The sequence below is a fragment of the Tinamus guttatus genome, unplaced genomic scaffold, assembly GCF_059628265.1.
Source record: "Tinamus guttatus ecotype Peru unplaced genomic scaffold, ASM5962826v1 Tinamus_guttatus_pri_ptg000649l, whole genome shotgun sequence".
In the NCBI taxonomy this organism is placed as follows: domain Eukaryota; kingdom Metazoa; phylum Chordata; class Aves; order Tinamiformes; family Tinamidae; genus Tinamus; species Tinamus guttatus.
Window position 1 is genome coordinate 3,778,908 of NW_028289183.1, and position 14,085 is coordinate 3,792,992.

At 49.2% G+C, this 14,085-nt stretch overlaps 1 protein-coding gene across 1 annotated transcript in view; it reads left to right on the plus strand.

Annotated features, from left to right (window-relative positions):
- Positions 1 to 2,452: 2,452 nt before the first annotated feature.
- The window catches only part of RNF213 (ring finger protein 213), a 47,883-nt gene continuing 36,250 nt past the window's right edge, over positions 2,453 to 14,085 (plus strand). The window contains 15 exon segments of the mRNA XM_088535872.1: positions 2,453 to 2,561; positions 3,319 to 3,569; positions 4,804 to 5,475; positions 6,131 to 6,315; positions 6,902 to 7,060; positions 7,351 to 7,544; positions 7,782 to 8,059; positions 8,695 to 8,963; positions 9,860 to 10,048; positions 10,542 to 10,740; positions 11,418 to 11,470; positions 11,668 to 11,821; positions 12,329 to 12,484; positions 13,068 to 13,166; positions 13,952 to 14,074. Coding sequence (XP_088391998.1) covers positions 2,453 to 2,561; positions 3,319 to 3,569; positions 4,804 to 5,475; positions 6,131 to 6,315; positions 6,902 to 7,060; positions 7,351 to 7,544; positions 7,782 to 8,059; positions 8,695 to 8,963; positions 9,860 to 10,048; positions 10,542 to 10,740; positions 11,418 to 11,470; positions 11,668 to 11,821; positions 12,329 to 12,484; positions 13,068 to 13,166; positions 13,952 to 14,074 — 3,090 coding nt within the window.

Consider the following 14,085-nt stretch of genomic DNA (forward strand, 5'->3'; position numbering starts at 1 on the left):
CAGACACCCTTGGAGAGCAACCGAGGAAGCAGGAGGAAGCGGGAGGAGGCTTTGGTGCTTCCTTAGGCTGTAGGGTGACTTGGCCAGGGGCCCGGCTCCCTGCACCAAGAGCCGCGAGCTGCACTCCTCCCTCGCAAATGCCAGTGGCGGTTCCTGGCCAGGAGCCACGTGCCAGAGCCGCAGCCCAAAGCGCCCCTTTTCGGGCTTGTTTTCTTTGTGTGTTTTGCTCCTGGCGCACCTGCACGCAGGACTGCATGTTCCCGCTCCGTGCGGCGGTGCCGGTGCTCCCGGGATGCTCCCGTTAAGGGCACAGGTGCAGCCACCCCGTCGGCTCCCCTGCCCTTCCCACAGCTCCCAGGCGACTCCCAAAAAGCCCCTTCAGGTCCCGGGCAGAGGCGCGCGGGGCAGCCCTGTCCGTCCCCCCAGGTCGGGACCGGCTCCTGCCCCCTCTGCGCTGCTGCCGCCCGCGCCATCGGCAGCCCCGAGGCCCGCGGTGGCCGCCGCTCGCCCGGGGGCTCCGGGGCGCCCCGCCGGGCCGCGCGGGGACGGAGACGGCCCCCGCGGGGGGGGTCTCCGTCGGGGCGGGCCGGGCCAGGCCGGGGTGGGTCGGGCCGACCGCCCCTGACAAGCGGAAAGCGAAACTCCGCCGCTCCGTCTGAAAGCGAAACTGGTCGAGGCGGCAGCGCGGCCGGAGCGGCTCCGCGGAGCCCCGCGCCGCTCCCCGTCTCGTCCTGTCCCGTCGGTGAGTGCGGGGGGCTCCGGGAGGGCGGGCAGGGCTGCGGGGGGGTCCCGAGCCACGCGGGGCAGGGTGCGGGGATGCAGCAGGGCCCGGCCGCAGCCCAACTGCCCCCGTCCCGCTGCAGCGCGACTCTTCCCGGGGCCCATGACACCCCCCCGTCTCCCGGTGTCCCATGATACTCCTCTCCCGGTGTCCCTTGACACTCTCCCGCCTCTTTGTCCCATGACTGCCCCTTCTCGGTGCTCCATGACACCCCCCCCCCCCGTATCCCGGTGTCCCATGACACGCCCCTGTCTCCTGGTGCTCCATGAGACCCCCTCCTGCCCCGGTGTCCCATGACACCCCCCTCTCGCGGTGTCCCATGACACCCCCCTCTCCCGGTGTCCCATGACACCCCCTCCCGCCTCTTTGTCCCATGACACCCCCGCTCCCGGTGCCCCATGACACCCCCTCCCGCCTCTTTGTCCCATGACAGCCCTCCCCCCCTCAGGTGCCCCATGACAGTCCCTTCCCGGTGCTCCACGACACCCCCCCCGTCTCCTGGTGCTCATGACACCCCCTCTCCGCCCTGTATCCCGTGACACCCCCTGTCCCGGTGCCCCATGACACCCCCTGTCCCGGTACCCCATGATCCCTCTCCCGGTGCATCATGCCCTCCCTCCCCTCGCCCTCCCCTCCAGCGCACCCCTCCGAGCAGCCGGGGCTGAACCGGGTAATCCCCCCCGTTCTCCCCCCCGGCGGTGCCCCATGATCCCCCCTCCCCCCCGGGGGGTCGCGGCCCCTCGGACGGGCCGGGGCTGCCCCGCCCCCCCCCCCAACGGTACCGCGGTGTCCGCTGGGAGTTGTAGGCAGCCGCGCACAAAACACGCCTCATTTGCATTCCTCCGCCTCATTGGCCCAACCGCCGCTTTGCTTTGCATAAGCACGCCCACTCGCCTTCATTTACATACGATCTCCGCCCCCCAGGGGCGGGATTAGTGGTGTCCCGCCCTCCTCCCCCGCGGCGGGCTCCCGTTATGGCGGCGCCGCGGGGTCCCGTCCCGGTGCTCCGGGCGCGGCTCCCAGGTCGGGCCCCTCGCGCGGGGAGGCCCGTGCGGAGCGGCCCGGGGCCGGGCATGGTCCCTGTCCCGGTCAACGCGGCCCTTGCGGTGGCTTCCGCCCCGTGCGTGGCGCTTTGCGGACCTGAGGTAACGCGGGGCCCGAGCCGACAGTCCCGCTCCCGAGGGCGTTTGGTCCCCAGGGTCTCCCCGCAGAGTGGAACCTGTAAAAAATATATATGTGTGGGGCTATGCATTTATATTATGTATGCACTGTATATTATACACATATATGCATTATACATACATGGCATGTTATGCAGTATTGCACTTGTTTTACATTATGCACTTTCTGTTTTTATATATAGGTATATTTTCACAAATGCACTGATGTGTCTGTGTATCTATAGTGTGTGTGCATATAGAACTGGCGTCGTTTCTAAGGAATGTATATAGATAGAGGGGTTTTTTGAGTTGCTCCCTTGAGGCCAAGGCCACATCCCTGTCTCTCTTCCCAGTTTGATCCCCAAACTGGGAGGCAGGTGAGGTGGGGGAGGCTCGTTACAGGGAGGCTCATTACACGGTGCTAATTGCTTGTGCTTCTCTGTTTCCTCCCTCCCTTTCTCTTCCCTGCATGGCTTGGAGCAGCTTGGTGTGACCGTGGCCCCTGGGAAACATGAAGTGCCCCAAGTGCCACTTCGTCTCCAAAGACGCCTCTCCCCGATTCTGCAGCAACTGCGGGGCCCCGCAGCCCCCCGGAGCCAGCGCGGGGCCCCCGGAGCCAGGTAGGAGGGTGATGCCGAAGCCTGAGGGCAGTGGCTGGTTCCTGCTCCAGCCCTGGTCCTTGCTTAGCTTGCCTGAAGCTTTCCCCGCTTTCCAGTCCCTGGAGGGGGTAGGGAGAAGGGTTGTGGTCACGGAGACGTCCCATGTGTGTGCTCCATGTGCCAGTGCTGAGCTGGGTCCTGTTTTGCCAATGAACTGGTGCGTTTCCATGGAATACTGCACTGCAAAGGCTGGTTCAGTTCCCGCTGATCCAGGATTTTCTGCCCTCTTAGTGCCATCAGGTTTACAACTTGCTGCCTGAACTTTTGTCTCTTCCAAGAACACCTGAAAGAAATCGGTGCCCTCAGGTGTTAGCTGATCTCTTCAAAGAGGTTAAGTGCTTCTGCTCTCAAACACAGGGCAGGGGCAGTGGCCAAGAGCCTGAGAGACAGACCTGTAGCAGGTGGAGATGTGCTCTGAGGCTTGCTTCAGATCTGAGCTGCCTTTGCACAGAGGGTTTTAAGCAGGATTAAGATAATTGGCACCTTAACACAGTGGTTTCTTATCTTAATTATTCTGCTACTGCGTGCAGGGGCCTGGGAGAAGGAAAGGGAAGGAAAGAGGCCCAGCTGGGCTTGGAGATGGTGTTTTTGCTAGCGGTGACTATTGAAGAGGAATCAAAGCAGCTCTTGTGTGTTGAGCTGGTGCGTTTAGCGAGCAGGAGGCCCCGCTTGCTGAACACTGTTCTCCGTGCTGACAACAAACCTTGCCTCCCTGCAGGAGGAGGCGCGAAGGCAGCTCCGCTCCCGGGCGCAGGAGCGGAGCCCGGAGCAAGGCTGAGCGGAGCCACCGCGCCGGGAACGTCGCCGCCGGAGAGCGGGAGAGCCCCGGGCGACCCCGCGGAGGCTGCTCATGAGGGCCCTGCGGGCCGGTCGCCTCCTGCCAGCGAGGAGGAGGAGGAGGAGGAAGGCACGTCCCTGCAGCTGAGCGCGGGGCCACCAGAAGGCTCCTCGCGGAAGGCGCAGCGCAAGGTGAGGGGCTGGCCTGGGGACAGGAGCAGCGCCATCTCCCCTAATGCCATGAGACAGGGTCATGTCATCACTAATCCCTTTTGCCCAAATCTGACACTGTTTCTAGGCAAGCTCCGGATACCTTTTTGCAGTGTAAGTGTTTTGTGTGTGTGTGTGTGTGGGCTGCTGAGCGCTGTCTCTAGCAGCACTTTTGTTGCACTGATGGAAGCCTTTAGGCTTAGGAGACACCTTTAGTGCCTGGGTTGATTTAGGCTGGTATCTTCTTGCGTCATGCTCAGAGCTGCCCAGAAATATCCCGTTCTGCATTACCTGTGAGAAAGCCATAGATATTAAAAATACCTAATTCTCGATGATTGCTTACATTTGACCTAATCTCCTTTTGGCAACTTTAATTAGAGAATTTAATTTTTTTTTCTTTTTTTCTTTTTTTCTTGTTTTCTGAGCAGCCATTTTCTGTTAATTTATGACTTAAAACAACTTTGTAAGAAAATGTTAGATTTTTTTTGAGATTCCCAAGAGTTGAAAGAAGCATCATTGTTATTTGAACCAGCTCAGCAAATCTCACTTATGTGGAATCTGCAGGGCTGCAATTCAGAATTTACTGCATTGATTTTTCATGGCTGCTGGGGTTCAGTTCTTTGGACTATGGTTCGTGATTCTTCCTCCATCAGCGCTGACAATCCTTATCATTTTCAGAACATGTCCAAGCTGGCATGTGTCAGTACAGCCTTCAGCAGTGTCACTTTTTCTTGCTGTCCCCTCTTCCTTCATCTGTGCTGTGCAGCTGCATGGGGAGCCATTGAGCAGTTGAGTTAACTCCCACCCGGTTGTTCTTAAGACACATCAGGTCTCCAGCCTAGTTAATGACAAGATAGCAGAACTTGCCCGAGGTGCCACATGTGGCCTAGTCCCCTCAGCATTTCGGTTTCTCTTGGTATAGTTGCTGCCTGCAGACCAACTTTCAGGCCAGGGACTTGTGCTCAGAACTGAGATAAAACTGACAGTTTTCACTTTCTCTCTGAAGTGCAGTGTGACGTTATCATTTGGTTCCAGTTTTCATGGGTTTTTGCGATTAGATAGTAGCTGGTCTTGTCTCCTCTCTCTGTGCTTATTCTCTCTTAACTCCCCATAACAAGATGATGGTTGTACTACTGCAGTGAGAGAGGTAGAAAAGCACTTCTCTCTGACTATGAGTAAACTGATATTTTGTTGTGTTGTTTCTTCTCTTTCATAGAAGAGAAAGAGGAATAAAGCAAAGACGAATCCTCCTGACTCTGGGGAGCAGAACTCTTTGCCTCCTCAAAGCATAGCACTGGTTCAGGCACCCGAAGTCATCGATACACACGTGGTTCCGCAAAGCAGTGAAGTAGCCAAACCTGATGGTGATCTACCTGGTGGTGCCAGTGAAGGTGCATGTGAAAATGATAGAATCCTGGGTCATGTGGAAAATGAAGCTCAAAGTCTGAAAGTAATTGCAGAAGATGGTCACTGCAAAGTAGAGGTGGAGACCCCATTAAAGCAAAGCAGCACTGGTAGCGTGGACATCCCATCTACAAGCTCTGCAGCCTCAGAGGAGAAGGTGGGTGGTGACAGTGCCGCAAAGCATGGAAAAACAGCCAGGAGTAACATGGAAGGGAGCAGGGCTGTGTCTGATGCTGGCCAGCTTCCAGGAACCAGACCGGATTCCCAGCCCTTGGGCAGCAAAGACAACCTGGCCTCAAAGGGAGACAGAGCAAGCATCTCCTCTGGATCCTCCCCTGGTAGAGGAGCACCTGAAACCAGCCCTGCAACATCTGGTGCTGCACATGCAAGTCAAGATGCAAAAGCTCCATCTGTGGTCAAAAGCTCACAGGCCAGAAAGGGTAACCAGGAGAGCAGTCAGCAAAAGAGCTCTTTGAATTCCAAGGTAAACGTACATGTGAAGACTCTGAGTATTTGGTCATGCTGGAATGTGTTTCCCTTCCTTAACTTTTATTGACTACAGAGAGAGAGGGGGGGCGGGGAAAGAATTAAGTTTATGTTCTTGTGAGATTGGGCATATGGAGAGAAAGCAGATGGAAAGTGTCTCTTGTGGCTCTTGGTTCTCCAATGTGTTAGTTCTCCAGGTCTGAATGGCTGCTCGGTTACTGCCAGGAGCTGTGAACTTGTCTGCTCTACAGAGAGCTCTTCCAGCAGTGTTCTGCACTGAGATATGTATTGCCTGGAACCAGGAGATCTTTGTGCTATGTAGGAATCGCTGCTCCTGTTGAGCTGTAAATTGCTCTTGGTTATTGCTGCACCCTCTAGGAATCCCTGGGGTATTGACCTGCCTTCCTCCAGTTGTGTGTGTGTTGGATTCCTGTTGCCGTCTATTCACTCTTCTCCTTAGCAAGCAGTTTCCTCTTGCTGCATTTGTCTTGATGAGGGATTGGTGTTTCAAGAGGACAAAAGTATGGGATTAGCTGGTGTGCTCTGTGTCCTGGCTCTCTCTTATTGTCTGAGGAGATGATGAACAGTTCTCTTCCTGTTGCACTTCCAAGGCCTTCTGCCTTGGCTTCATACTGTTTATGCTCCTGTTACAGAAGGAAAGTGCAAAGGAGAAGGCAAGCAACCCAAAAGAGGAAGTGTGTGAAGCAACCAAGAAAAACATAAATCAGTCCAAAGGGCCAGGGGTTGCTAGAAAGGAAACTGCTTCAGCTGTTGCCAGCAGTCCCAAGGACACAAAGAAACAGAAGAACCAGAAACCCGTGGACAAGATGGAACAAAGGTGAGATCATCCTTGCTGCTTCCCAGCATTTCCCACTTACAGGGAGCAAGGCAGACTCCAGGCTGAGATGAGGAATTGAATTATTAATAAAATGCCTTCATGTGTCTCGGGTCTGTGGAAATAAGAGCTGGACTTAAGCTGCCCATGTAAAGGAGAGCTGGTTGCAGCATAATGCACATATTGATGAATGTGGTACACTTGGCACCTGAGTCCTTTTGAGTATCTGATGAGTTTTTTAAAAAAATCTTATTCTTACCTGTGACCAGGACGGCTTCAAACATGTGATTTTTGTGTTGGGGTGCAAAGAGCTGTTTTGGTTGGTATAACTTGTTTTGCTGTGTGGGTGTGAGCTGGAAGAGGGGTAGAGCACAACCGTTGCAGGTTACACGGGTGTGCTCAGCACATTTTGTGCTTCCTTTATGAACCCCTTAGAGGGGTTTGCACGAGGCGTGCTGGGTAGTGTTGGCTTTAGGGTGAAATCCTGTCACAGCTCATGCTTCCACTAAGCCAGTGGTTCAGAAATGCAATTTATCTTTTATATTGCACAAATTGTTTTAAACATTCATTTCAGTTCTTCCTGGTGCAGTTCTGGGAACCAAAGAGATGATGTTACAGTGTATTTCCATGCGATACTGTCCAAGGATTTCAAGTTAAAGCCAGATGTTCACAAAGTGTTTGTCAGAGCTGGAGGCATTTCTGGCTATGAGGACTGGAAGGAGAACATTTGTGAGATGACCTGCACAAAGTAAGTACCATCCTGAGTAATGTGTTGGGGATGGTGTTGGCCCTGGAGAATTGGGTGCAGCAGGGTACTTCATTTACAAAACACCATATTGCATATGCAGCATATTGTATATTGCAGCAAGGTGTTTTCATAGTGGTGGTAGGTATTGCAGGTAGTCATTGTGGGGGGGAAAAAATAAAAGAACATTGTTCCTGTTAAAAAATGGGGGACACAAGTGGAGAACATGTATGTAGATCAGCTGGCATCTGCCTTATGCTCTGTCCTCCTTTGCTGTGTTTTGTGCTATCTAGGTATCTAGAAGAGCATGGATACCTCATTGAAGGCTGTGTAACTCTTAAAAAAGAGAATAAGGATAAATGTATTCCTTACAAATACTGGATCAAGTCTAGTGATCCAAAATATGAATTTATTTACAAGAAGGCTGAAATTAGTAATGTGGTGAATCGCTGCTTATGTATAAGAAGCAATTTGATCCATGCTGGAGGTAAGCTTTTCCCACTTTCTTCCGCAAGTTGCACATTGGTCTTGGGAGCAATTTTGCACAATCGAAGGTCTTTTAGGGATGGATTCTGACTTCATATGGACTAGCCTTGTTGCGATCCATTGACAGAGGTTGGAAACTTATTGGGTCTGTAGGCAGCTAAAAGAGCAACAGCAGGTGTAGATGGGTGTTTGTTTCTCAAATGACTTTCTTCTGTGTTCTGGTCTCTGCTTATTACAGAATGGCATCAGTATGATGATATTGTGTGTGTTGCACCTTCCATGATGGCAACTGTCTATAATTTTGTCCGTGATGTAAACAAAAAGGTGGTGGCAGGGAAGCAAATAGCAGCAAATATTATGCTAGAAAATATCTTCAGCGTTCTAGAAACCTGGAGTCCTGTCAACCTGGGAAACTTCCTCTCCCAGCTGAGACAATTTTATGTCGTTACAAGTGAGCCAGAAGTACATGATGGCAGAAAAGTGCCCTGGAAAGAGTTAAACTTTGGAAAAAGTGAGGTAATCTGTTTTCTTTTATCTGATCTTAGGGGCTAGAAGATAGGTTACTAACTATAGATCTTTAATTTTGCTACTGACCTTGTTTACCCGATTTGGTGCTGCAGTCAAAAGCTTCTTGTGTGACACAGTAAACGTAGATCCTTTCATGGTGACTTCCAGTTCCTACCTCGAGAGCTATCAGTGAAACCTTTTTAACCAGTTGCAGTTTTGGTCTGGAGCAGAGCTACAACATGGTGTTTTTTGGGGAAAGTTTTGCCTAGATCTTAGTTTTCTATGTGTAGCCCTTTAGTTCTGCTGCCCGTGGCTCTGTCGGTCACGCTGCTGCCTTTGCACTTTGACTCCAAAGCTGCCTCCTGGCCTAGTTGTTATGACTGGGGTGAAAAGGGCTTCTGGAGTCCTGAATTTCTTACCTAGCATAACTGCCACATGGTGGAAATACCCCATCCTCGTTGGGAGCATCACACTACTGGGAGCTTATAGCTATTTCGGTGGCCTCATTCCTCCTGGGTACGTGGGACTGACCATGTGTCCTGGCTACCCAAGCTCAGCAGAGCCTGGCTCAAGCCAAAAAGAAAATGACTTGCAGGGGGACTAATGCTTTGGTGTGTGAGCGTTTCTTTCCTCTTCTGTCTTAGGTAAATGATTTGCTGCTAAAATATATGGAGAAAATAGCTCTTCCTTTCTCTGGGCCAGAAGGTGCAAGTGACTTACAGAAGGACATGCCAATAAAGAGTAAACTAGTTCTGGGGCTGGTCATTCTGACGGTAGTTGAAGAACTTGGCCTGTCACCCTCTGCAAACAGTCTGATTGACCTGTGTAGCCTCTTGTGTTTGGAGGACAGGTTACAAAAACATGTTCAGGATGAAATTCAGCATGCCCAGAATGCCTTTAAAGGGATTACAAGGTATGTATATGATAGTTCTGACCTGTGAAAACCCTTCTTAATGCCTCCTTTTAGCAAGTGGGTCTAGAAGGAGTAAATTACAATAGCAGTCAAAGTGTGCAGGGCAGTTAGGATCTTGCATTTGAAGAAGAAGGGTTTGCCAGTTCTGCTGCACTTGTAAACAGCAGAGCTGGGCCAAGAGGGTGTTGTCTGTGTCACTGTGTCCTTCTGAATCTGCTTTTCTTTCTGGATGTTGTTACTGACTTAGGGACTGTGAGTGGGGATTCTGCCCTGCTGCTTGTATTGCAGAACACGGCCATCCCTGCACTGATGCCAGCTGGCAGCTTGAGGGTCTTTATAACCCGACTCGCTGCAGAGCAGACCCATCCTGTCACCTCCCCTATGTGGCAGTGACCAACAGGACTGGTTTGGCTGCAGTAGATAGATAGTCACTCACTGTCTGCTTACCTGGCACTCCTAATTGCTTCCCTTTCATGGCTCCAGTTTTTACACCCCATTTTGGGTGCCTTTGAGTCTTGCTTCAGCCCAGCCAGAGGGGTGGCTAGAGCTGTCACCAGGATGTCTGACTGCATTGATAGCTCTGTGCATCTATTTCACAAAACCTCCAGCTGAGCTGGGGAGAACTAATATTGGAAACTGGAGTTTAAATTATTGGCACTGCTACTTGATACAGTCGGTATTCATAGGGTTTATGCACTGAGATTCAAGTAGGATTACAGCTTTGAGTTTTAAGCTTCAGTCCTATATGCTATTCAAGGAAGATGGAATAAACTATAGTTGTAAAAAGCTACACGAAGATGCATAATGAAATATAGTGCTTTTTTGGCAAAGACTTTCTTTCATCTGATGCAAAGACATTGTTCTACCCTTTTTTCTTTTCTTTTTCTTCCCCTCAGTTTGACACATCACCTGACAAACTTGTGCCAGAAATGCATAGATGCCCAAGTAAAGCACTGGGTTTGGGTTCTCCCTCTTCTGCATTTCCTTTCTGTTCGTCCACACCACGAACACTCTCAGATGGCAGAAGACACCTGGGCAGGCCTGGAAGGACTTCCATTTGCTGACGTGAGGCAGAGAGATCGCATGTGAGTTGTCCAGAACGTCTGTGGGCTTTCCAGAATTACTAGGTGGCCTTACTTCAACTCTTAATATTTTTTCCTTGTTTTAAGAAACAAGAAATGTAGGATGTTGATTGTGGATGTTGGGAATACATGGACACAGCTCATAGTGGTATCTCAAAGCTTATGGTGTCCAGGAAAGCTGCCCAGCAAACTCTCCAAACTATGGAGAGGAAAAAAAGGAGGGAAAAAAAAAAAAAGCTGTGGTGTTGGTTAAGTTAGTGCGAGTTAAAGGTGTTTGTGCAGAATCTGAACAAGACTTAGAATTTGTTTTCAGCTAATGCTCCTGCTCTTCTGCTCAGTAGTTTGACACTGATGCTATGAGTACCAGATCTTGGGGTCTTTTACCTGTCTTTGATGTAGATGAAGGCAGCCTGTGGTCAGTGTTCTTGGGGGGCTGAGCCAATTTTAGCCTCTTGTACCTTGAAAACTTGAAGACTTTGTTTTGTTTTCCATCCAGGGGGGACCTGCTGCAGCTAATGAAGGAAAAGAAATACTTGATGGAATTCGACAGCACTCTGGTCAAGTCCTGGATCTCTGTGCTGCCCCTGGAGAGTCTGGCTGAATTTACAACTGAGTTTTCCAGAGATTTGTTAGATTCTCTCCAGGGTGTTTCTTACAGATTAGAGAACATTCCCTTTTCATGGAGTAGGGCTGAGGTGCGTTTTCCAATGGCTTTACACAAGTGAGAGATAAAGGCTGAGTCTGGTTGGTAACAGAGCGCAAAGAACTTAAAATTTAGCTAAAAGTGTTTAAAAAAAAAAATCAAAAAAACCCTCTGAAGTACAAGGTTCCCAGGAGGAGATGAGGGGTCACTTTCAACAAAAACAGATTATTCCCTTTGTTAAGGGAAAGATCTGCTTATCTGGGTTTTCTCTTAGTCAAGGGTAGTAAATATTTTGGTCCTAAACTTCTCAGGCTGCTGCCTGAAACTTGTTTGCACAGTGCTAGGCGTGTGGGTGCGATGTGAAGTGCTCTGAATTTAAAATGTTTTCCTGCATGTTGGGAAAACTTTTTTTTTTATCTGTGTGAGAACAACAGGAGCTGGGCATTGCAAGTAAGAACAATAACAAATTAAAAACAAACAAACACAATCCAGACTGTGTGAAGTTTGGCTCTTGGATCCCTAATTGTCCATATATGCACTGACTGTGGCATGTGGCACCCACTAATGCATTTCTGCAATTTTGTAGCCTGTGTATAAAAACACTGAGAAATGTGAAAGAATCCCGAATTTCTTCTGTCTTAGCATCCTTCTCTGAGAGCAATTTCCTCAGAGACACCAGTCTGTAAAATTAGTTCCATGGTCTAATGCTCTTATCTTTTTACTTCTTAGGTAGTGGGAAAACTTTTAGAGAATCTGCTGTGCGTCTTGGAAGAACAGGCCAGGTAACTGAAATGCACTTGTCTGGCTCTATTCCTCTGTTGGTTACCAAGTTTCAGGTTTTTTTTCTAGGTGATTAGCTGCCACGCAGGGTTGAGTTTGTTCTTCAAGGGTTGGTTTTGTTTTCTTTTTTGAGCAAGTAAATATTTTCATTCCAGAGCCAAGTGATAGGAGATTCTCCCTCTTTATTCCTGTCCTTTAGGGCTCGGGACAGTCACTACTGGCAGTCCTGCTTGGCTTTGTGTCTCAAGCTGCATAAGAGTGTCTGCAAGTGTGCAAGGCAGGGAGTGTGGTTCGAGATTCCAGCCTCTTCTGCCAAGATGATTTCCAAGACCGCTGGGCTTCAGCTCACAGCCGTGAGTATGGAGTAACCATTCAGGAATTGATCTGAATGGGGTGTCCAGAAGCATTACAAAAGTGCTATACACACCTCTTTAGATCATGTGTGTTCTTCCTCTGGAAAACTTGGTATTCTAATCAAAATTGCAGTGCTTGCAAACAGTTGCGAAAAGAATTAATGATTTGGATTCTTCTTACTTAATCAAGCTCAGATGCGTAACCATGGGTTTTATGCCTTTTTAATAAAAAGGAAGAACAAACAAAAACCTTAAACATATATATCATTTTTACTTCCTGGAATGAGAGGGCTTTTAAGCACAAACTACTTTTAAGCCTTGGACTTTTCCCAGTCTCTCCTTTATTCAAATAGTCATATTTATTCAAATAGGCTCTGTTGTTGGGCTGGTTTGTGCCTTGGAATCTCTGATACATTTCAGTCTTCTGTTTCAGAAATATTTTTTTAAAACAATTGCAAATTGCTCTCCTGCTTGCAACTGTTCTTATTTTTCTCTTCTGCATCGCAGGTTCCAAGAGATGAAACCACCCAGGAAGTTCCAGTGATAAAAATATTCCATGAAGCTCTCGAATACACTCGAACTTGGTTCAGAAGTGTTTTAAGAGAAAACTTACTGAAAAAGCTTCATGAATCTGTGATCTTTTCTTTTTCCTGGGAACTTAAGGTTTGTTGTCTTTTAACAATCGGAATAAAAATATGTGGCTCAGTGTAGAATGGGATGGGGACAGATAATACAGGGCACTGACTCAGAAGCTGTCTTAGATGCTGTTAGGGAGAGAAGTGAAGGGCTGTAGTTGGTAGGTACTTCCCAGTTCACCTTGTTCTCCTTTCTCTGGGCTCACCTGAGAGGAGCTGCCCGGTGTTGGTGCTCGGTTGTAGCTGTCACCTTGCTCACCTCGTGTTCCTAGAGCAGGCAGAGCACAGAGGGCTCCTTACAGCTTGCCCAAGTCTCCTGCTGCCTGCTTTCCTTGGGGCCATTTCCAGCAACAAGGTTCCTCCAATGTCTCCTTTAGGAGCAGGAATATTTGGAGGTGTTTGGGCTTGTCTGCTGTGGTTCTTGCAGTGTTCTTTATATATAGAACAGTGATTTTTCTCCTGGATGGAAATGTCTGGAGGGGCCACAGCCTTTCTGCCTTGGGCGCAACAGATGCGGGGTCTCTCCTCAGTGTGGGAGTGTTCTTTTTATTTCCTTCATTTGCTCCTCAGTTTCAGCATTAGTGTTTTGGGCTTGTTTGTTCTTGCCTTAGGCCTGGGATGAATTTGTGAAGATCAGCTTTCCAAATGAAGGCTTCACTGAGTTTTGGAAGAAGACTTTACTTTCAGACCTGGGTGGAAGGATTCGTCAGGTAGGGGAGCTGCGGGAGGTGATCGTGTGTTTGCAGGTCAAGTTCAGAGGGAAGGGTGAGTCCTGTGTGGTGGTTTCAGAATAACTTCCAGAGCCTGGATGGACATGTTAAAATGTAGCTTTGCTACTAAATTGTCATTGCTGTTATAAACAAGGTTCTGGAGGCTCAAATCTGAACAGCTGAAGCAGCCCTTGGGATACCAGAAACTCCAGTAGGGCCCAGGCCTGGCTGGGATCCTCTTGTTTCTAGCAGCTTTGAAGGAAAATGCATGAGAAATTCCTGCCTCTTTAGCTTTAAGAAACTGTTGGTGTAAATAAGCAGCAAGTCTATAAAGAAGGGGACTTGGCACATTTTTTTTTTTTTCCATTGGCTGGGTGGAAGTTGGATTGTCCAGGCTCCCAAACGTACACCCTTTATAAGTCACTTCAAACATGACCCTGTATATTTCTGAATTCCCTCCCTATGTAAGGCCCAAATTCTTTAAGCCATTGAGTTTCATGGTATAACTAGGAAAGAAGTATTTCCTGGTAGAAGCCTGGCTTGGCTGGAGAGACACATTTCTAGTAATAACGTGTTTTAAAAGGAAATAATGTAAAATTTTTCCTGTGTATTCAAGCTTCATCTCACTTCCCATCCCTGATGTATGGTGCAGGGCAGATGGTTGACACTGCTAGAAAACATAAATTTCAGCTTAGTTCCCTTTATTGTCTTCATAGCAGCACTTCTTCATGCTTTCAGTACAATTTGGAAACTCTAAGGTGTCTCCTTTCTCTTTTGCCCTATAGGAGCCTCCAGTTAACCAAATCTTAGCATCATGCTGTTGGTATAACAGGTTTGAAGAACTGGACAGTTCCATTGGCTGCTGCTTCAGAAGTTGTGCCATAGAGGCTGTAACTGCAGCCAGCCAGGTATTGTATTT